General features: G+C 46.8%; 1 protein-coding gene across 1 annotated transcript in view; it reads left to right on the plus strand.

Annotated features, from left to right (window-relative positions):
* Positions 1-23,076, plus strand: part of tm9sf3 (transmembrane 9 superfamily member 3) — a 151,892-nt gene that overhangs the window by 33,758 nt on the left and 95,058 nt on the right. Inside the window, exons 3-4 of the mRNA XM_072491867.1 lie at positions 7,796-7,918; positions 21,903-22,063. Of these exons, the coding sequence (XP_072347968.1) occupies positions 7,796-7,918; positions 21,903-22,063 (284 nt within the window). The remainder of the gene's footprint in view (positions 1-7,795; positions 7,919-21,902; positions 22,064-23,076) is intronic.

Here is a 23,076-nt window from a genome sequence, read left to right on the forward strand (position 1 = left end):
ATGATCTACCTGGCATTTTATTGTTGAACGGTAGGCAAGGCGATCTGGTCAGCATTCCTTCCCTAACAAACGCAGCTGGCAACAGGTTACCTTGTCATTTACCTTGTAGGTTGTTACTCCTGTACAGTGGCTGCCATGGTCACACTATAATTCCTTCTGTTCAAAATAAGCAGTGTGCACAGGCGCTTTGAGATGTTTTGATGTAATAAGTGACTGTTTTATTTCAAGTATAATAGCTTGCATTCGTGTCGTGTCTTTAATATAATGCAATGTAAAAGCACTCTTATTAGAAGGTGTTAATTAAACACCAACCTGGAATTAGGAGCTCAGGTTGTTTTCTGGAGGCTAGATAAACGTGGTAAAGTTAGAGCTTTTGAAGGCGAATTGCAATTGGAGGTGAGGGTTATGTATTTGAGGAAGAAATATAGGAATAGGCCATTCAGCCCGTCGAGCCTACTCCACCATTCAATTAGATCATTACTCGCTAGTAGTCTCGATTTCTGCTGCGAATACACTCAATGACTGAACTTCCACAGATCTCTGGGGGAGAGAATTCCAAAGATTCACCACCCTCTGAAGATATTCCTCTTCACCTCAACCTTAAATGGCCTACCTCTTATCCTGAGATAATGTCCCCTGGTTTTAGACTCGCTAACCAGGGGAAATATCTTATCTACATCCACTTTGTCATGCCCTGTAATCTGGTGAACCCCTGTTGCACTGCCTCTGCGGAAGGTATATCCCTTGTTGGATAAGGGGACCAAAACTGTACACAATACGCCAAGTGTGGTTTCACCAAGGCTCTATACAACTGCAGCAAGACATCTTTACTCCTGTATTCAAATCCTCTTGCGATGAAGGCAACATACCATCTGCCTTCCTAATTGCTTGCTGTACATGCATGCTAACTCAGAGTAACTCATAACCAAGGGCACACAGGTACCTGTTGGCACCTGCACTTCCCACCCTCTTGCCATTTAGGAAATATTCTGACTTTCTATTTTTTTTCTACCAAAGTTATTCACCTATGTGTACTTGTACTCTATCTGCCATGTTCCATGTCCATTCAGTTAGCTCATCCAACTCCTCTTGAAGCCTCCTTTCACCTCCTCGCAACTTGCATTCTCTCACAGTTTGACGTCATCAGAAAATTTGGAAATATTACAATTGGTCCCCACATCCAAATCATTAACATAGATTGTGAACAGCTCTGGCCCCAGCCCCAAACAATGTGCCTGGCCTGGAATGATTATTTGCATCTACCTTGCGTGACAAGTTAATCTGATATGAGTTGGGGCTACAATGCCCTCAAGCTGCTTTTGATCATTGAACAGTCAGCCTAGCTCATTAATTGAACCCTGGGTTCTTCTTATTTGGCTCTCGATACCCTCATTAAACTAGTGATCTAAGGGTTTGCTTAGTCTTTGCGAGGCAAACAGTTGAAAGATTTATAGTAATTGGTTGAAATCTAACCGAATTCTCTTGCACACCCTAGGTCTCATGACTTGTCCAATTTTCGATGTATGTTTCTATTGGGGCTAAAGGAATCGAGGAATATGGGGGGAAGACGGGATCAGGGTATTGAACTTGATGATCAGCCATGGTCACAATGAATGGCGGAGCAGACTCGAAGGGCCGAATGGCCTCCCCATGTTTCTATTTTCTGTGTGTTTCTACGTCCCGTCTAGATTAATGGGAGCTAAAATTCTATACGGATTTCTCTATCTTTACTTAACCAGACTTAAGAACGTGGTGGATTTCTGCACAGGTTCGACATCAGATTGTCCAAACTAAATGCTCCCATGATGCTCCGATGCCTCAGTTGTCCTTCCCTGTCAATAACTTTTCCTGTCTTCCAGTTGTGTACTTGTAGTTGGTGGGCCTTCCTCACCCCAACTAGTCATTTAGATATCATCCACCCAAAATGTTTCTTTGCAAAGAGGTTAGCTAATTTAAAACAGGCTGGAAATTAATTGACTTTCAAAATTACCGGTTTGTCAGGTGCCATTTATTTATGAGGGAGTTTAAACGGCTCACTGATCACAAAGATCAGTTTCCATCCCAAAAGATTGTTCCGATTTGCTTAATCGGAGTTGAAGGTTTTAAGGAGATGCAGCAATGGATGCTGTTGTTTCAAGTGTGCGAGTCAGCCACTCACTATTCATCTCTCTCCTCCAAGCACATGCTTGATTTGAAGATTTTTGTTCAGTATTCCATGAAATTGTCTGTTACATTCAACTTGGATCCATCTCTTGCCAAAGCGGCCAGAAAATGCGAGGATGGGATAATTCCTCAAAAGGGCCATTTTTATCTTGTGTCACTATTCTTATACCACTTTGAACTGACCCAAAATCATCCCAAGCTCATGATAGCTGCATCCATTGGAAACTAGCGTGGGGGTTCCTGGGAAATTAATCCATGTCCATGCAACTCGCTCACATTGCATGGTTAGGAATTAGGTAGGTTCCTGGAACCTAGCTCTTCATTCACCTGAGGAAGGAGCAGCGCTCCGAAAGCTAGTGATTTGGAACAAATCTGTTAGACTTTAACCTGGTATTGTAAGACTTCTTATTGTGCTCCGACACATGGACAGTGACCTCCAGCATAACCAAGGTTCTGTTCTCAACACCTCCTCGTCTTCATTTACGGAAGCCATAGTGCTTGTTGACAACACTCATTGTGACCTCTCAGTCGCCATCCTTGTCTGAGTTCCTTGCACCTTTGCCATCTGACTGCATAGGATCATGGACGAGCCAGAACATTTGTCAGTTCAATTGGTAAGACCGAAACTGTCATGTTTAGATGTCACCTGAAATTCTACACCATTACAGTGGATCCACTCCCCTGAGGTGCTGGTTGCTGAGACTGAATCCAGCAAGGGCAGCATGGTGGACAGTGGTTAGCACTGTTGCCTCACACTGTCTGGGACCCCGGGTTCAATTCCAGCCTTCGGTGACTTTCTATCTGGAGTTTTCACTTTCTCCCTGTGTCTGCTTGGGTTTCCTCCGGGTGTTCCGGTTTCCTCCCGCAGTCCAAAAGATTTGCAAGTTAGGTGCAATGGCCATGCTAAGTTGCCCCTTAGTGTCCAAACGTTAGGGTAGGTTATGGGGATAGGGTGGGAAGTGGGCCTGGGTGGGGTGTTCTTTGGGAGGGTCGGTGCATACTCGATGGGCTGAATGGCCTCTTTGTACACTGTAGCGATTCTATGACTATGTCACCTCAGTTCTTCTCTCTATGCTGATCAGAGCTCAGACTCCCTGTTCAGGCAAACACCAGGCGACCTACTGCACTCTTCAACATTTTACAGCTACACGCTCAAATACGTCCTGGCTGCTCTGACTGTGAGATGTGACAGATCAGGGAGGCTTCCAGCGTCCTGGATGGTGACATCTGCAGAAAGTGCACCCAACTGGGGCTCCTCGCAGACCGCATGGTTCGGTTAGAGCAGCAGTTGGATGCACCTGGGAGCATGTAGGTGGCGGAAAGCAGTTATGTAAATGTGGTCGCACTCAAGGTGCAGGCAGAGAGATAGATGACTACCAGAAGGGGCAGGCAGTCAGTGCAGGAATCCTCTGGTTGTCCCCCTCTCGAATAGGTATACCGCTTTGGATACTGTTGGGGGAATAGCCTATCAGGGAAAACAGCAGCAACCAGAGCGGTGGCACCACGGCTGGCTCTGATGTTCAGCAGAGAGGGTCAAAGAGCAATAGTCATAGGGGACTCTATAGTCTGGGTCACAGATAGGCGCTTCTGTGGACGTGAAAGAGACTCCAGGATGGTATGTTGCCTCCCTGGTGCCAGGGTCTAGGATGTCTCAGAACGGGTAGCGGGCATCCTGAAGGGGTAGGGTAAACAGGCAGAGGTCGTGGTACATATTGGTACTAACGACATAGGCAGGAAGGGGCATGAGGTCCTGCAGCAGGAGTTCAGGGAGCTAGGCAGAAAGTTAAAAGACAGGACCTCAAGGATTGTTTTCTCGGGATTATTCCCTGTGCCACGTGCCAGTGAGGCTAGAAATAGGAAGATAGAGCAGCTAAACACGTGGCTAAACAGCTGGTGTAGGAGGGAGGGTTTCAGTTATCTGGACCACTGGGAGCTCTTCCGGGGCAGGTGTGACCTGTATAAGAAGGACTGGTTGCATCGAAACTGGAGAGGCATAAATATCCTGGCCGCGAGTTTTGCTGGTGTCACGCGGGAGGGTTTAAACGAGTATGGCCGGGGGGGGGGGGCTACCGGCGCATTAGGTCAGAAGGTGCAAAGATTGATGGAGAACTAGGAAATAGTATCAGTATGGCTCTGAGGAGAGCAGACAGGGATATGTTGCTGAAAACAAAGTGTGCCTGAAGTGCATATGTTTCAATGCACGAAGTATAACAGATGAACTTAGAGCTTGGATTAGTACTTGGAACTATGATGTTGTTGCCATTACAGAGACCTGCTTGAGGGAAGGACAGGATTGGCAGCTAAACTTCCAGGATTTAGATGTTTCAGGAGGGATAGAGGGGGATGTAAAAGGGGTGGAGGAGTTGTGCTACTGGTTAGGGAGAATATCACAGCTGGACTGCAGGAGGACACCTGAGGACAGTGAGGCTACATGGGAAGAGATTAGGAATAAGAAGGGTGCAGTCACAATGTTGGGGTTTACTACAGGCATCCCAACAGCCAGCGGGAGATAGAGGAGCAGATCGGTAGACAGAATTTGGAAAGGAGTAAAAGCAACAGGGTTGTTGTGATGGGAGACTTTAACTTCCCCAATATTGACTGGGACTCACTTAGTGCCAGGGGCTTGGACGGGGCAGAGTTTGTAAGGAGCATCCAGGAAGGCTTCTTAAAACAATGTGTAGACAGTCCAACTAGGGAAGGGACTGTACTGGACCTGGTATTGGGGAATGAGCCCGGCCAGGTGGTAGAAGTTTCAGTAGGGGAGCATTTCGGGAACAGTGACCACAATTCAGTAAGTTTTAAAGTGCTGGTGGACAAGGATAAGAGAGGTCCCAGGGTGAATGTGCTAAATTGGGGGAAGGCTAATTATAACAATATTAGGCGGGAACTGAAGAACCTAGATTGGGGGACGGATGTTTGAGGGTAAATCAACATCTGACATGTGAGAGGCTTTCGAATGTCAGTTGAAAGGAATTCAGGACCGGCATGTTCCTGTGAGGAAGCAGGATAAATACGGCAATTTTCGGAAACCTTGGATAACGAGAGATATTGTAGGCCTCATTAAAAAGAAAAAGGAGGCATTTGTCAGGGCAAGAAGATTGGGAACAGACGAAGCCTGTGTGGAATACAAGGAAAGTAGGAAGGAACTTAAGCAAGGAGTCAGGAGGGCTAAAAGGGGTCGCGAAAAGTCATTGGCAAATAGGGTTAAGGAAAATCCCAAGGCTTTTTACACGTACATAAAAAGCAAGAGGGTAGCCAGGGAAAGGGTTGGCCCACTGAAGGATAGGCAAGGGAATCTATGTGTGGAGCCAGAGGAAATGGTCGAGGTACTAAATGAGTACTTTGCATCAGTATTCACCAAAGAGAAGGAATTGGTGGATGTTGCGTCTGGAGAAGGGTGTGTAGCTAGCCTGGGTCACATTGAGATCCAAAAAGATGATGTGTTGGGCGTCTTGAAAAATATTAAGGTGCATAAGTCCTTACGTCAGTGGTAGGGAAATTACTGGAGAGAATTCTTCGAGGCAGGATTTACTCCCATTTGGAAGCAAGTGGACGTGTTAGCGAGAGGCAGTACAGTTTTGTGAAGGGGAGGTTGTGTCTCACTAACTTAATAGAGTTTTTCGAGAAGGTCACAAAGATGATTGATGCAGGTAGGGCAGTGGATGTTGTCTATATGGACTTCAGAAAGGCCCTTGACAGGGTCCCTCATGGCAGGCTGGTACAAAAGGTAAAGTCACACTGTATCGGGTGAGCTGGCAAGGTGGATACAGAACTGGCGAGGTCATCGAAGGCAGAGAGTAGCAATGGAAGGGTTCTTTTCTGGCCAGTGCTGTTCCGCAGGGTTCAGTGCTAGGACCTTTGCTGTTCGTATGGTTTGGAGGAAAATGTAACAGGTCTGATTAGTAAGTTTGCGGACGACACAAAGGTTGGTGGAATTGCAGATAGCGATGCGGACTGTCAGAGGACACAGCAGGATTTAGATTGGAGACTTGGGTGGAGAGATGGCAGATGGAGTTTAATCTGCACAAATGTGAGGTCATGCATTTTGGAAGGTCTAATACAGGTAGAGAATATACAGTGAATGGTAGAACCCTCGAGTATTGACAGTCCGAGTGTACAGGTCCACGGGTCAGTGAAAGGGACAACACAGGTGGAGAAGGTAGTCAATAAGGCATACGGCATGCTTGCCTTCATTGGCCGGGGCATTGAGTATAAGAATTGGCAAGTCATGTTGCAGCTGTATAGAACCATAGTTAGGCCACACTTGGAGTATAGTGTTCAATTCTGGTCGCCACACTACCAGAAGGATGTGGAGGCTTTAGAGAGGGTGCAGAAGAGATTTACCGGTATGTTGCCTGGTATGGAGGGCATTAGCTATGAGGAGAGGTTGAATAAACTCGGTTTGTTCTCACTGGAACGAAGGAGGTTGAGGGGTAACCTGATAGAGGTCTACAAAATTATGAGGTGCGTGGATAGTCAGAGACTTTTTCCCAGAGTAGAGGGGTCAATGACTAGGGGGCATAGGTTTATGGTGCGAGGGGCAAGGTTTAGAGGAGATGTATGAGGTAAGTTTTTTTTTTTTTACATAGAGGGTAGTGGGTGCCTGGAACTCACTGCCGGAGGAGGTGGTGGAAGCAGGGACGATAGTGATGTTTAAGGGGCATCTTGACAAATACATGAGTGGGATAGGAATAGAGGGATATGGACCCAGGAAGTGAGGAAAATTTTAGTTTAGACGGGCAGCGTGGTCGGCTCAGGCTTGGAGGGCCGAAGGGCCTGTTCCTGTGCTGTACTATTCTTTGTTCTTTGCTGTGAATCTGAGTGCTCCAGAATGAGTGGCAGGTGCTTCAACCCGATGACTCTTACACTTTGCAGTTCCTTTCTAAATCTTCTAGCCTTCTTCCATCTTGGCTTAGCTTTGAAGAGTATCATTTAAAATCTACCATTTTACAGATCCTATGGTCACCTTCCTTAGTATTCCCTATTCCTCCCCATGTCTAATCAATTCCTTTTGTTAACACCTTCAGATGTTTTTCCAGTGTCGATGATGCCATATAACTACATGTTTTAGGAGTTTTAGAGTTTTGTAGAATGCTGCTGTAGAATTACATAAATAGAGATTTTAGCCTAACTGATGTGAATCACGATCCCAAAAGTGAAAGGACAATAATACTAATCAACCACAGCTAGTTTATGATCCATAAAATAAAATAAAAATACTGCGGATGTTGGAAACCTGAAATAAAAACAGCAAGTGCTGAAAATCCCCAGCAGACATGTCCCGTATCCGTGGTGGGAGAAAGTCAGTTAACATTTCAACTCTTGACTTTTCACTTCTGATGAAAGGTCATAGACCTGGAACATTGAATCTTTTTCTCTCTCCACTGTTGCTGCCAGATCTGCTGAGTATTTCCTGCACTTGCTGTTTTTATTTCATGCTCAGTAAAACCTGCATTTGGAACCGTGGGGAAACCCTTTCAGGTCCAAAGATTCATTAACTTGAGATTCCAGTATATGAGAAGGTAAAAGTGCAATCGTATGTTAGAAATTTAAAGATGTGCAGTTTGATATTTGTATTCTGGTGCATTTGTGACAAATGATTAATATACTTCGATGTATTGTTTTTGTCCAGAGGACGTCATGCAAAGTACTTACTGTGAAATTGAGCTGGATAAACCAAAACGGGATGCTTTTGTTTATGCCATCAAGAACCACTACTGGTACCAGATGTATATCGATGATTTGCCAATTTGGGGTAAGTGACAGCTTGGGTTGAGTTTAATGTTCGCAAGAAGGCAAGCTGAATTGCATTTGCTTATCGTCTTTTCCAATTCTCCCCTTCCCATTCTCCTGAAAATGGTGGGATAGACTGTTGAGCCCTTGGGCTTTTTCCAACATTCATAAGAGCTTAACACAAATAGGGGCAGGCATGGGCTATTCGGGCCTTCAAACCTGCTTCACCCTTCGCTACAATCACAGCTGTTCATCACTCTACCTCCTGCACTCTCCCATCTCTTACTTCCCTATAACCTTCTTGATCTCTGTGTTACATATAGAACAAGAACAAAGAACAAAGAAATGTACAGCACAGGAACAGGCCCTTCGGCCCTCCAAGCCCGTGCCGACCATGCTGCCCGACTAAACTACAATCTTCTACACTTCCTGGGTCCGTATCCCTCTATTCCCATCCTATTCATGTATTTGTCAAGATGCCCCTTAAATGTCACTATCGTCCCTGCTTCCACCACCACCTCTGGTAGCGAGTTCCAGGCACCCACTACCCTCTGCGTAAAAAAACTTGCCTCGTACATCTACTCTAAACCTTGCCCCACTCACCTTAAACCTATGCCCCCTAGTAATTGACCCCTCTACCCCGGGGAAAAGCCTCTGACTATCCACTCTGTCTATGCCCCTCATAATTTTGTAGACCTCTATCAGGCCGCCCCTCAACCTCCTTCGTTCCAGTGAGAACAAACCGAGTTTATTCAACCGCTCCTCATAGCTAATGCCCTCCATACCAGGCAACATTCTGGTAAATCTCTTCTGCACCCTCTCTAAAGCCTCCACATCTTTCTGGTAGTGTGGCGACCAGAATTGAACACTATACTCCCAAGTGTGGCCTAACTAAGGTTCTATACAGCTGTAACATGACTTGCCAATTCTTATACTCAATGCCCCGGCCAATGAAGGCAAGCATGCCATGCCTTCTTGACTACCTTCTCCACCTGTGTTGCCCCTTTCAGTGACCTGTGGATCTGTGCTCCGAGATCTTTTTGACTTTCAATACTCTTGAGGGTTCTACCATTCACTGTATATTCCCTACCTGCATTAGACCTTCCAAAATGCTTTACCTCACATTTGTCCGGATTAAACTCCATCTGCCATCTCTCCGCCCAAGTCTCCAAACAATCTAAATCCTGCTGTATCCTCTGACAGTCCTCATTGCTATCCACAATTCCACCAACCTTTGTGTCGTCTGCAAACTTACCAATCAGACCAATTACATTTTCCTCCAAATCATTTATTTATATATATATATATATATATATATATATACACTACAAAGAGCAAAGGTCCCAGCACTGATCCCTGTGGAACACCACTAGTCACAGCCCTCCAATTAGAAAAGCATCCTTCCATTGCTGCTACTCTGCCTTCTATGACCTAGCCAGTTCTGTATCCACCTTGCCAGCTCACCCCTGATCCCGTGTTGCTTCACCTTTTGTACTAGTCTACCATGAGGGACCTTGTCAAAGGCCTTACTGAAGTCTATATAGACAACATCCACTGCCCTACCTGCATCAATCATCTTAGTGACCTCCTCGAAAAACTCTATCAAGTTAGTGAGACATGACCTCCCCTTCACAAAACCATGCTGCCTCTCACTAATACGTCCATTTGCTTCCAAATGGGAGTAGATCCTGTCTCGAAGAATTCTCTCCAGTAATTTCCCTACCTCTGAAGTAAGGCTCACCGGCCTGTAGTTCCCTGGATTATCCTTGCTACCCTTCTTAAACAGAGGAACAACATTGGCTATTCTCCAGTCCTCCGGGACATCACCTGAAGACAGTGAGAATCCAAAGATTTCTGTCAAGGCCTCAGCAATTTCCTCTCTAGCCTCCTTCAGTATTCTGGGGTAGATCCCATCAGGCCCTGGGGACTTATCTACCGTAATATTTTTTAAGACACCCAACACCTCGTCTTTTTGGATCTCAGTGTGACCCAGGCTATCTACACACCCTTCTCCAGACTCAACATCTACCAATTCCTTCTCTTTGGTGAATACTGATGCAAAGTATTCATTTAGTACCTCGCCCATTTCCTCTGGCTCCACACATAGAATTCCCTTGCCTATCCTTCAGTGGGCCAACCCTTTCCCTGGCTACCCTCTTGCTTTTTATGTACGTGTAAAAAGCCTTGGAATTTTCCTTAACCCTATTTGCCAATGACGTTTCGTGACCCCTTCTAGCCCTCCTGACTCCTTAAGTACCTTCCTACTTTCCTTATATTCCACACAGGCTTCGTCTGTTCCCAGCCTTTTAGCCCTGACAAATGCCTCCTTTTTCTTTTTGACGAGGCCTACAATATCTCTCGTTATCCAAGGTTTCCAAAAATTGCCGTATTTATCCTGCTTCCTCACAGGAACATGCCGGTCCTGAATTCCTTTCAACTGACACTTGAAAGCCTCCCACATGTCAGATGTTGATTTGCCCTCAAACATCCGCCCCCAATCTATGTTCTTTAGCTCCCGCCTAATATTGTTATAATTAGCCTTCCCCCAATTTAGCACATTCATCCTAGGACCACTCTTATCCTTGTCCACCAGCACTTTAAAACTTACTGAATTGTGGTCACTGTTCCCGAGGTATAAGCATCTGCAATCATCTGAAGTTCAGAATTCCCAAGTCTCCAAACACTTTGAGCCGAGAAATGTTTCCTCACCTCAATTCAAAATGGTTGATCCCTTATTCTGAGACTGTGATCCCTCTTTCTAAACTTCACAGCCGGGAGAATCATCCTCCCATAGCCTTTCAATTCCTTTTCTTCATGTTTCAATGAGGGAAATCATAGAATTTACAGTGCAGAAGGAGGCCATTCGGCCCATCGAGTCTGCACCGGCTCTTGGAAAGAGCACCCTACCCAAGGTCAACACCTCCACCCTAGCCCCATAACCCAATAACCCCACCCAACACCTAAGGGCAATTTTGGACACCAAGGGCAATTTATTATGGCCAATCCACCTAACCTGAACATCTTTGGACTGTGGGAGGAAACCGGAGCACCCGGAGGAAACCTACGCACACACGGGGAGGATGTGCAGACTCCGCACAGACAGTGACCCAAGCTGGAATCGAACCTGGGACCCTGGAGCTGTGAAGCAATTGTGCTATCCACAAGGCTACCGTGCTGCCCCTGTGAAAATGTGAAGAGACTGGCAAAAGGAGCAACAGCAACAAGAGGAAAAACCTTTTTACACAAATTTCCTGTACCAGCCTCCCCGAACAGGCGCTGGAATGTGGCGACTAGAGGCTTTTCACAGTAACTTCATTGAAGCCTACTCGTGACAATAAACAATTTTCATTTCATTCATTTCATTCAGTGCGCTGCCTCAGTGTGTGGTGGAGGCTGATTCAACCACAGCTTCAAAAGGCAGCTGGATAATTCAAAGGAAAATGGAGGTGGAACAGAGATTCACTAGACTGGTTCCTGGAAAGATGTTACTGGCTACTTGTCAGTCCAAGCCTGGACATTGTCCAGGTCTCGCTGTACTTGGAAATGGACTGCTTCAGTATCTGAGGAGTTGCGAATGATGCTGAACATTGTGTAATGTTCGTCGCCGAACATCCCCACTAGTGACCTTATGATGGAAGGAAGGTCATTTTTGAAGCAGCTGAAGATGGTTCTACCTAGAACAATAGCCCGTGGAACTCCTACAGTGATGCCCTGGAACAGAGATGACTGATCTCCAACCCACACAAGCATCTTCCTTTGTGCTGGGTATGAATCGAATTGGTGGAATGTTTCTCCTCTGATTCAAAGAACGATATAGCACAGGAACAGGCCCTTCGGCTCTCCAAACCTGTACTGGTGATGATACCAGCCGTTGCCAAAACTCTCAGCACTTCCTTGTGCCGTGTCCCTCTATACCCATCCTATCCATGTGTTTCTCAAGATGCCTTTTGAACGGTGTTCATGTTTCTGCTTCCACAACGTCCCCTGGCAACGTGTTTCAGGCACTCATAGAATCATAGAATTTACAGTGCAGAAGGAGGCCATTTGGCCCATCGAGTCTGCACCAGCCCTTACAAAGAGCACCCTATGGAAACCCATGTATCTACCCTATCCTCATAACCCAGTAACCCTCACTTAACATTTATTGTACACTTATGGGCAATTTAGCATGGCCAATCCACCTAACCTGCACATCTTTGGACTGTGGGAGGAAATCGGAGCACCCGGAGGAAACCCACTCAGTCACTGAGCATGTGCAGACTCCGCACAGACAGTGACCCAGCCGGGAATCGAACCTGGGATCTTGGAGCTGTGAAGCAACTGTGCTAACCACTATGCTACCGTACTGCCCACCACTTACCACCCTCGGTGTAAAAAAGCCTGCCTCACACATCTCCTCTAAACTTTGTCCCATGCACCTTAAACCTATGCCCCCTGGTGCCTGACCCCCCCCCCCCCACCCTGGGAAAGAGTGCCTGCCCATCCACTCTATCCATGCCCCTCATAATTTTGTAGCCCTCTATCAGGTCATCGCTCAATTTCCGTCTTTCAAATTAAAACAGTCCAAGTCTATTCAGCCTCTCCACATAACACCCTCCGACTAGGCAACATCCTGGTAAACCTCTGCACCCTCTCCAAAGCCTCCACCTCCTTCTGATAGTGTGGCGACCAGAATTGTGCGTAATATTCCAAGTGAATTTTGCTGGGTTCCATAACGCCGTACTTGGTCAAATGCAGCATTGGTATCAAGGGCAGTGTCATGTGAGAGTACCTTTAAGAAATAGGTGTTTATAAATGGGTGTGTATATAAATATCTGTAGTGAGAGTACCTTTAAGAAATGGGTGTTTATTACTGCAGTGATGTCAGAGAGTGGGTGGAGCTGGGCTGTCTGTCAGCTTTTTACTTTCATAGAACATAACAGCGCAGTGCAGGCCCTTCGGCCCTCGATGTTGCGCCGACCTGTGAAACCACTCTAAAGCCCATCTACACTATTCCCTTATCGTCCATATGTCTATCCAATGACCATTTGAATGCCCTTAGTGTTGGCGAGTCCACTACTGTTGCAAGCAGGGCATTTCACGCCCTTACAACACTGAGTAAAGAACCTACCTCTGATATCTGTCCTATATCTATCTCCCCTCAATTTAAAGCTATGTCCCCTCGTGCTAGACATCTCCATCCGAGGTAAAAGGCTCTCACTTTCCACCCTATCCAATCCTCTGATCATCTTGTATGCCTCAATTAAGTCACCTCTTAACCTTCTCTCCAACGAAAACAGCCTCAAGTCCCTCAGCCTTTCCTCGTAAGATCTTCCCTCCATACCAGGCAACATTCTGGTAAATCTCCTCTGCACCCTTTCCAATGCTTCCACATCCTTCCAAGAATACGGCGACCAGAATTGCATGCAATACTCCAAATGCGGCCGCACCAGAGTTTTGTACAGCTGCAACATGACCTCATGGCTCCGAAACTCAATCCCTCTACAAATGAAAGCTAACACACCGTATGCCTTCTTAACAACCCTCTCAACCTGGGTGGCAACTTTCAGGGATCTATGTACATGGACACCGAGATCTCTCTGCTCATCCACACTGCCAGGAATCTTACCATTAGCCCAGTACTCTGTTTTCCTGTTATTCCTTCCAAAATGAATCACCTCACACTTTGCTGCATTAAACTCCATTTGCCACCTCTCAGCCCAGCGCTGCAGCTTATCTATGTCCCTCTGTAACTTGTAACATCCTTCCGCACTGTCCACAGCTCCACCGACTTTAGTGTCATCTGCTAATTTACTCACCCATCCTTCTGCGCCCTCCTCCAGGTCATTTATAAAAATGACAAACAGCAGTGGCCCCAAAACAGATCCTTGTGGTACACCACTAGTAACTGGACTCCAGTCTGAACATTTCCCATCAACCACTACCCTTTGTCTTCTTCCAGCTAGCCAATTTCTGATCCAAACTGCTAAATCACCCTGAATCCCATGCCACCGTGTTTTCTGCAGTAGCCTACCGTGGGGAACCTTATCAAATGCTTTACTGAAATCCATATACACCACATCAACTGCTTTACCCTCATCCACCTGTTTTGTCACCTTCTCAAAGAACTCGATAAGGTTTGTGAGGCACGACCTACCCTTCACAAAACCGTGTTGACTATCTCTAATCAAATTATTCCTTTCCAGATGATTATGCATCCTATCTCTTATAAACCTTTCCAAGATTTTGCCCACAACAGAAGTAAGGCTCACTGGTCTATAGTTACCGGGGTTGTCTCTACTTCCCTTCTTGAACAAGGGGACAACATTTGCTATCCTCCAGTCTTCTGGCACTATTCCTGTAGACAAAGATGACTTAAAGATCAAAGCCAAAGGCTCAGCAATCTCCTCCCTAGCTTCCCAGAAAATCCTAGGATAAATCCCATCCGGCCCAGGGGACTTATCTATTTTCACACTTTCCAGAATTGCTAACACCTCCTCCTTATGAATCTCAAGCTCTTCTCGTCTAATAGCCTGAATCTCAGTATTCTCCTCGACAACATTGTCTTTTTCCTGTGTGAATACTGACGCAAAATATTCATTTAGCACCTCTCCTATCTCCTCGGACTCCAAGCACAACTTCCCACTACTGTCCTTGATTGGCCCTACTCTTACCCTAGTCATTCGTTTATTCCTGACATATCTATAGAAAGCTTTAGGGTTATCCTTGATCCGACCTGCCAAAGACTTCTCATGTCCCCTCCTGGCTCTTCTTAGCTCTCTCTTTAGGTCCTTCCTAGCTAACTTGTAACTCTCGAGTGCCCTAACTGAACCTTCATGTCTCATCTTTACATAAGCCTCCTTCCTCTTCACAAGTGTTTCGACTGCTTTAGTAAACCACGGTTCCCTCGCTCGACCACTTCCTCCCTGCCTGACAGGTACATACTTATCAAGGACATGCAGTAGCTGTTCCTTGGACAAGCTCCACATTTCCATTGTGCCCATCCCCTGCAGTTTTCCTCTCCATCCGATGCATCCTAAGTCTTGCCTCATCACATCATAATTGCCTTTCCCCCAGATATAACTCTTGCCCTGCAGTATATTCCTATCCCTTTCCATCACTAAAGTAAAGGTAATCGAATTGTGGTCACTATCACCAAAGTGCTCGCCTACCTCCAAATCTAACACCTGTCTTGGTTCATTAACCAGTACCAAATCCAATATGGCCTTGCCTCTCGTTGGCCTATCTACATAATGTGTCAGGATACCCTCCTGCACACATTGGACAAAAACGGACCCATCTAAAGTACTCTAAGTACAGCGTTTCCAGTCAATATATGGAAAGTTAAAGTGCCCCATAACAACTACCCTGTTGCTTTTGCTCCTATCCAGAATCATCTTTGCAATCCTTTCCTCTACATCTCTGGAACTTTTCGGAGGCCTATAGAAAACCCCTAACAATGTGACCTCTCCTTTCCTGTTTCTAACCTCAGCCCATACTACCTCAGTAGACAAGTCCTCATCAAACGTCCTTTCTGCCACTGTAATACTGTCCTTGACTAACAATGCCACCCCCCCCCTCTTTTACCACCTTCCCTAAGCTTTCTGAAATATTTAAACACCGGCATCTGCAACAACCATTCCTGTTGTTTTTGAGCAGGCTGCTGGGTGTTTTGTTTCGTTTTCAGTGTTGGAGCTGAAGCCAGATCAAGCAGATACTGCTGTTCTCTCTGCCATCAGAATTATAAATATTTTCGGTGGTGACTTTAACCTGATGTGCTACTGATAAAGGTTTTGTTTTTAAGTCGTATGGATGCTAAAAAGGAAAGCTTAAAGGTTTACTTAGTGTTGTTGTCTTTGGGGGTTGTGTTTGCATTAATGGTTGCTACGTTGTTCACTATGTTTTAAAAAGGTTAACTTGGGTTCATAGAATAAACATTGATTTGTTTTAAAAAATACTTTTCCTTTTCTGCTGTGCCACACCTGTAGAGTGGGCCGTGTGCTCCCCATACCACAATCTCGTAACCGTTATGGGTCAGGTGAACTCCATGATACACTTTGGGGTTCTCTAAACCCTGGCCCATAACAGCCAGTCACTTACCACGCCTCAAAGGTTCAACTTTTTTGTCCATAGAACATATAGTGCAGAAGGAGGCCATTTGGCCCATCGGGTCTAAGCCCTCTCTTCCACCCTATCCCCGTAACCCAATAATCCCTCCTAACCTTTTTTGGTCACTAAGGGCTATTTAGCATGGCCAATCCACCTAACTTGCATGTCTTCGGACTGTGGGAGGAAACCGGAGCACCCGGAGGAAACCCACGCAGACACGTGGAGAACATGCAGACTCCGCACAGACAGTGACCCAGCGAGGAATCGAACCTGGGACCCTGGCGCTGTGAAGCCACAGTGTTAATCACTTGTGCTGCCCATGTTTGAACCAAGGTTATATTGACGCCTGGTGCTGAGTGACGCTGGCCCCCTTTTAGAATTTTATCCTTTATTTTATAATTACTCTTCTTGTTCTTGCCTTCTGAAATGAACCACTTCACACTTCCCGGTATTAAATTTCATCTGTCACTTGTTGCCTATTGCACTAGACGGTCTGTATCCCTGCCTGTATCTTCTATCATTGTCCTCCACGCAGTTGACAATGCTTTAAATATTTGTCTCATCTGTAAATGTTGTTCCATAAACATTAATACCCTGCCTAACAACTATTTATCAATCCCTGTTTAGAAAATTTCCTGTTGACATTCAACCTCTTGCAGCATTTTAGTGCGGCACATTTTCACTACTGTTCATGAAGAAGTATTCTGTGGCATCACCCTAGATCGGTCTAGCTCTAATTTTCATTCCGATCGCCCACCAGAGGAAATAGTTTCTGTCTGTCTATCCTAATAAATCCTTTAAACATCTCAATTAGATTGGACCTTAATCTTTTATGCTTGAGGGATGAGTACACGCCTAGTCTGCAATCTTGTCTTCATAACTAGCCTTTTAGCTCTATCATTCTGGTGAACCTGCACTTCACCCGCTAGTTCCATTTGTTTTTAGAATTAATTCTTGTACCTGTCTGCTAGCATTCTGCTTTTGTAATTGGACTTTAAAATCTCTGCCACATCACGGTTCCTAGCTTCACGCCATTCGGAAAACACTGCTCTAATTTTCTTAAGTTCCGAGTGGGTGATCGTATATTTCCCACGTTGACCTCCGTCTGCCACAGTTTTGTCCACTCAGTTTCCCAATGTCCATTTGCAATTTCCTGCTCCCACCTACATCGTTTTCTGTGCCGCCTAACTTTGTCTCAGACTTGCTTTATGATCAGGTTTACAAGGTGCCAGCTTCCCCTCAGCAAATGTCTTCATGTTTCCTCACCATGGAATCTGGGGCACAGCCAATTCCCATCCTTAACTGACCTCGTATATGGTTTCCAAGCAGTGGTCGCTGAACCTTCATCACAAACCAAATCACAGCAGTCTTTTCCCCATTCCTTGACCCAGGGACATGAGAGTACCTATTGCAGCTATTGAGCTGATCCAGCTGGGAACAGCAAATTCAGCGTAGAGCAGTAATTAAGCTATTTTTGCTAGAATTGTATTGAAGCATTGTGCATAGGATTCCTAGTTTTGTCCTGATTCTTCCGGTGATGCAATTTCATGGTGGAGAAGAGGAGAGTTTGGAGATTGTGGTTCCGGGGGAGTTGAAGTGTCGTAAGTTTGAGGAGAGCAAGGACAGGGCCTTTAAACAGCTTTCAAACACCGATTTAAAAACTATAAGGTGGAGGCATTGTTGAACTTGAAACCAAAGTAGGTGAAGAAGGACAGGTGATTAATAAGGGGACCAAGGGTTATGAGGAGAAGGCAGGAGAATGGGGATGAGAAAACTATCAGCCATGATTGAATGGCGGAGCAGGCTCAATGGGCCGAGTGGCCTAATTCTGCTCCTCTGTCTTATGGTCTTATAGGTGGTGGGTAAGTGTGAGTTGGTGTGGAGTAGGATATGGGCTGTGGAGGCTGAACATCCACCGGGTGAATGTTGGAATAGATGAATCTGTGGGTGATGAAGCCATGGATGAGAATTTGAGAGGCATATGAGCAAAGGTAGCTGTGGTGTCAGGCCGTGCTGTGGAGTACAAGTAGGTCAGCTTTGGGCTGGGGAGCATATAGCTCAGCTTGGTGTTGAGCAAGGACAATATCAGGGTGGAGAATGTAACTGAGGATACAGAATTTGTGGGGGTGGAGACCACAGCTTCAGCCATTCCAGCATTTAACTGAAGAAAGTGGTAGTTTATTCCTGACCGGACAGCTGATGAATAGCCTGACAGTGCATGCAGGAGAGGAGAGATGATGGGAGATGTTCACTCCACGTCTTTGATCATCTTGCCAGGAGTTAATAGAGGAGGAAAGGGAGGGAACCAAAGTAACTTGTGCTTGGGGTGAGCCATTGCTGGTGATGTTCTGACTAGGATTGGAACTGAGCTAGGGGCTAACTCATTGAGTACGGCAATGGACTAAGTAAGCGCCTGTGAAAGAACACCAACCTGACTGAGAACACCAAACTGAGTCTACTAAGCCTGTGCCCTCAGCACACTCCTCTATATAACCGAGACACTGGCAACATGCCAGTCAGGAGAAAATGCTGAATAGTTTCCACCTTTGCTGTCTCAGACATCTGGCAGGACGAGGTCACTATGAGGTCCTGGAATGTGCTAATTCCAACAGCATGCACTTTTACACATTCGTTAGATGGATGACAGCCGTATATCCAAAGGCCTGTGCTGTAAATTAGCCACTGGGTCAAATCTCCTGGGCATCCATGCATCTGCTAGAAGGACACCTGCAAATGAGACCTGAAGATGCCAGACATTGACACTGACAACTGGGTGACCGTTGCCGATGGCTGTGACCTCTGGGGGCTGATTGTTTTGGGAGGGCATTGGAAAAGGCAGAGAAATGGTTGAATTGGTTGAGAAGAGGGTTCAATGAAAGCACGCCAGTGAAGTGTGCACCTTCGCAGCCCATTGTCTTGCTTTGCAGCAAATAGAGCAGAGATTACCAGGTCAAACTGAGGCTCCTGAATTAAACCAGACGATACTTAACACAACGCGGACCACCACGGCCCACACCATTGTTTTATGAGACAGAAGGCTACCACCAAAAGATGTTTACAGATTTGGCAAGTGGCCGCCTGTTTCAAGGATTTGGTAGATAGGGAGGTAGTTAGAAAAGAGGAGGAGATTCAGAAGGGAGATGTGATGTCAGTGGTTTTGAAAGGGAGGGGGCCAGTGTACCCTATAAACTGTGCCCGTGCGGGAGTCTGCCAGTGCCTGCCGGTGTCTGAGTCTGCGAGTGCCTGCCGGTGCGGGAGTCTGCGAGTGCCTGCCGGTGCGGGAGTCTGCGAGTGCCTGCCGGTGCGGGAGTCTGCGAGTGCCTGCCGGTGCGGGAGTCTGCGAGTGCCTGCCGGTGCGGGAGTCTGCGAGTGCCTGCCGGTGCGGGAGTCTGCGAGTGCCTGCCGGTGCGGGAGTCTGCGAGTGCCTGCCGGTGCGGGAGTCTGCGAGTGCCTGCCGGTGCGGGAGTCTGCGAGTGCCTGCCGGTGCGGGAGTCTGCGAGTGCCTGCCGGTGCGGGAGTCTGCGAGTGCCTGCCGGTGCGGGAGTCTGCGAGTGCCTGCCGGTGCGGGAGTCTGCGAGTGCCTGCCGGTGCGGGAGTCTGCGAGTGCCTGCCGGTGCGGGAGTCTGCGAGTGCCTGCCGGTGCGGGAGTCTGCGAGTGCCTGCCGGTGCGGGAGTCTGCGAGTGCCTGCCGGTGCGGGAGTCTGCGCGTGCCTGCCGGTGCGGGAGTCTGCGCGTGCCTGCCGGTGCGGGGGTCTGCGCGTGCCTGCCGGTGCGGGGGTCTGCGCGTGCCTGCCGGTGCGGGGGTCTGCGCGTGCCTGCCGGTGCGGGGGTCTGCGCGTGCCTGCCGGTGCGGGGGTCTGCGCGTGCCTGCCGGTGCGGGGGTCTGCGCGTGCCTGCCGGTGCGGGGGTCTGCGCGTGCCTGCCGGTGCGGCGGTCTGCGCGTGCCTGCCGGTGCGGCGGTCTGCGCGTGCCTGCCGGTGCGGCGGTCTGCGCGTGCCTGCCGGTGCGGGGGTCTGCGCGTGCCTGCCGGTGCGGGGGTCTGCGCGTGCCTGCCGGTGCGGGGGTCTGCGCGTGCCTGCCGGTGCGGCGGTCTGCGCGTGCCTGCCGGTGCGGGAGTCTGCGCGTGCCTGCCCGTGCGGCGGTCTGCGCGTGCCTGCCCGTGCGGCCCATTTTTAAACAGCTGAGAGTGCACGGCCACGCACTCTATAGAAAATTACTGGATTTGTTGGGCGGGGCAGTACTTGAGCAACAGGAACCATTTACAATGTCAGCTGGCGTGGGGGCAAAAAGGAAGTTATGTAGTTATCAGTTTAAGGATCTTGGCAACGTGAGCTGGGAGAGAAACTCGAGAACTCCGGGTTAGGGCAAGGAGAAATCTTAGCTTAACGGAAGAGGGAAACTGCAGAGAAGTAGTGATATAGAAGCAGGCCATTGAATCCAACCAGTCGGTGTGGCTTTTTACCTTCTGAGAAAATAGTTTGGATCTCTTATTTCCTGCTTTTCACTATATCCCATCAATATCTTTAATTTCACTCATCTGTTCAATCTAATCTTGAATGTTTCTGCATTTACTGCTGACCCTGAAAGTGAATTCCACAGCCTTGCATGAAGAATTTGCTCCTGCCTTCTGTTCTAAATCACTTCTGTTTAATCTTGCAGATCTGACCCCTTGTTCTCAACCCCTCCGTTACTGGGAACAGTCTGCTTTTATTCAATCTGTCATGTCCTTCCATAATCACCCCCATGTTCGGTATTATTGTAATAAAGACCCAGCTTTTCAAGGTTTATCTCTGCATTTTCTCATGAGCAGTTTTTTAGTGAGTTTACATATTCTCTAAAGTCTCGCTATCTTTCCCAGTGTGAAGGCCATTACTCTGCACGGTCCTTCAACTGAGTAAACTCAGACTTGGATCTTGTACTCTATACTTCTAGTGACTAAAGGCTACAATTCCATGATGTTTTCTTCAAACAAACCTGAGGGGGTGTCTCTATTGCCCTGTGAATCAGTACCCAAAGAATTTCTCTGCTCTTCCCAGCACCAATTTTATTTTTGTTCTGTTTTATTTATTAGCCAAAATGTATTACGTTGCAATTAATGGCATCGCATTTCCCCCCCTCACATTTAGGCTCATTCTCCAATCTTATTAATATCCTATTGTGGCTTAATTTTGCCATCCTCTTGATAAATCCTATTTGCTTATAATTTCGCTAATAATCTCCCATGCAGTATTACGTAGGAGGTTGAATCTCTGGCTTAGTCTCAGTGGACAACTGTTGCAGTTGTGTGCTAATTTCATATGCATCATTGGGGGGTGGGGGGGGGTCAGCACAGTGGTTAGCACTGCTGCCTCACAGCTCCAGGGACCCGTGTTTGCTTCCGGCTTTGGGTGACTGTCTGTGTGGAGTCTGCATATTTTCCCTGCGTCTCCGGGTGCTCCAGTTTCCTCCCACAGTCAAAACGATGTGCAGCTTAGGTGGATTGACTATGCTAAATTGCCCCGAGTGGGATTACGGGGGTAGGGTGCTCTTTCAGAGGGTCAGCGCAGACTTGATGGGCCAAATGGTTATCTCCTGCTCTGTCGGGATTCCATTGTCCATGGTTCTATGTTAAGGTGTAAAAACTCTTGTTTGCACCAAACGTTTCATCTGAATATTTCGCCATTCGAAATGCTGTGTTTTGAGTCAGCACGTTTGCACTCTCAAAAGTAACAGGAACACCAGTTAATTGCTTTATATTGCTGGGGACAGCTTTATCTTTATTTCATTAAGAAATGTGTTGTTTGAATGTATAATGAATTATTAATGTTAACATTTGAGTGGCTTGATGTTCTACTAGATGTTCAAGAAGTTCTGCATCAGAGAGGAAAGGCCTTGCTTTCTAAATTATGTGATACAATGTTTTTTCTTCTTGTACGCAGGGATTGTCGGGGAAGCAGATGAAAATGGAGAGGATCACTTTCTCTGGACTTACAAAAAACTTGAGATAGGCTACAATGGCAATCGAATTGTGGATGTGAACTTGACCAGTGAGGGGAAGGTCAAGTTAGTGCCAAACACAAAAATTGCAATGTCATATTCTGTAAGTATAGCCTGCCAAAAAGCAGGTTCATTTTACAATTAAAAGTTGGAAAATGCAGGAAAGACAACATTCCCTAAGGAGAACTTAAAAGTTTTGGGTTATCTCCCATGTTCTCAGTTCTGGGATATGGGGTGTCTCGCGGCGAGGCCAGCATTTGATGCCCATACCCTCGAAGGTGGTGGTGAGCTGCCAACTTGAACTGCAGCACTCCCTATGGTGTAGGTACATCCAATGTGCTGCTAGCGAGGAAGTTCCAGGATTTTGTGTGTGCGTGCATGCGTGTGTGTGTGTGTGTGCTTTTTAGCAAGAAAGCTCCGTTGTTAAGCAGATCAACAATGGAAAAAGCACAGCTGAAGCTTTGCACAGAGAATGTTTGGGGAAAAACTGTGGTTCTACGTTTCACTTGGTCAGGCCACTACCCGTCATTAAGGAACCCAGATCTTTCTCGTCGAAAGAGTTCAAACAGTCTTGTTAACTTCTTGGGACAAAAGTTTGGTGGATTAAAAGATGATTATTTGGAAGTTGCAAAGACAATTGCCCAACCAGTGCCACAAAAGCTACTTGAGGATGCAGGCGTGGTTGACAGAGAATTACTGAGCAAATCACAGCTCATTGTGCTGTTTGTGTTAAATATTGAAGGGCACCACTACATACTGCACTCTGTCACTGGCCAGCGAGTTTATTGATGGTAATGCATGGGACAAGGATGCACTTTGTAGATACGGTGACCAGATTTTGCTTCTTCTGCTGTAACACATGACCACGACAAACAAACCATTGTGAATAAAGTCATGGAGAAATGGGTGGATACCAGATCAGAAGCACCAACAATATTCCTGACTGAGGATGGAGGAGAGTTTGCGAATGAGGAATTTTAGGAGGTCTGAAAATTTGAATATCATAGTTATGCTGAGAGCCCGTTGGCACTGGTTTGTGCGCGAAGAGGCATGCGGTGACTGATGGCCTGTTGCAAAAGATGCTGGCTGATCAACCGGATTGCAAACGGAGCTGGC

This window comes from Scyliorhinus torazame, chromosome 28 (genome assembly GCF_047496885.1).
Source record: "Scyliorhinus torazame isolate Kashiwa2021f chromosome 28, sScyTor2.1, whole genome shotgun sequence".
In the NCBI taxonomy this organism is placed as follows: Eukaryota; Metazoa; Chordata; class Chondrichthyes; order Carcharhiniformes; family Scyliorhinidae; genus Scyliorhinus; species Scyliorhinus torazame.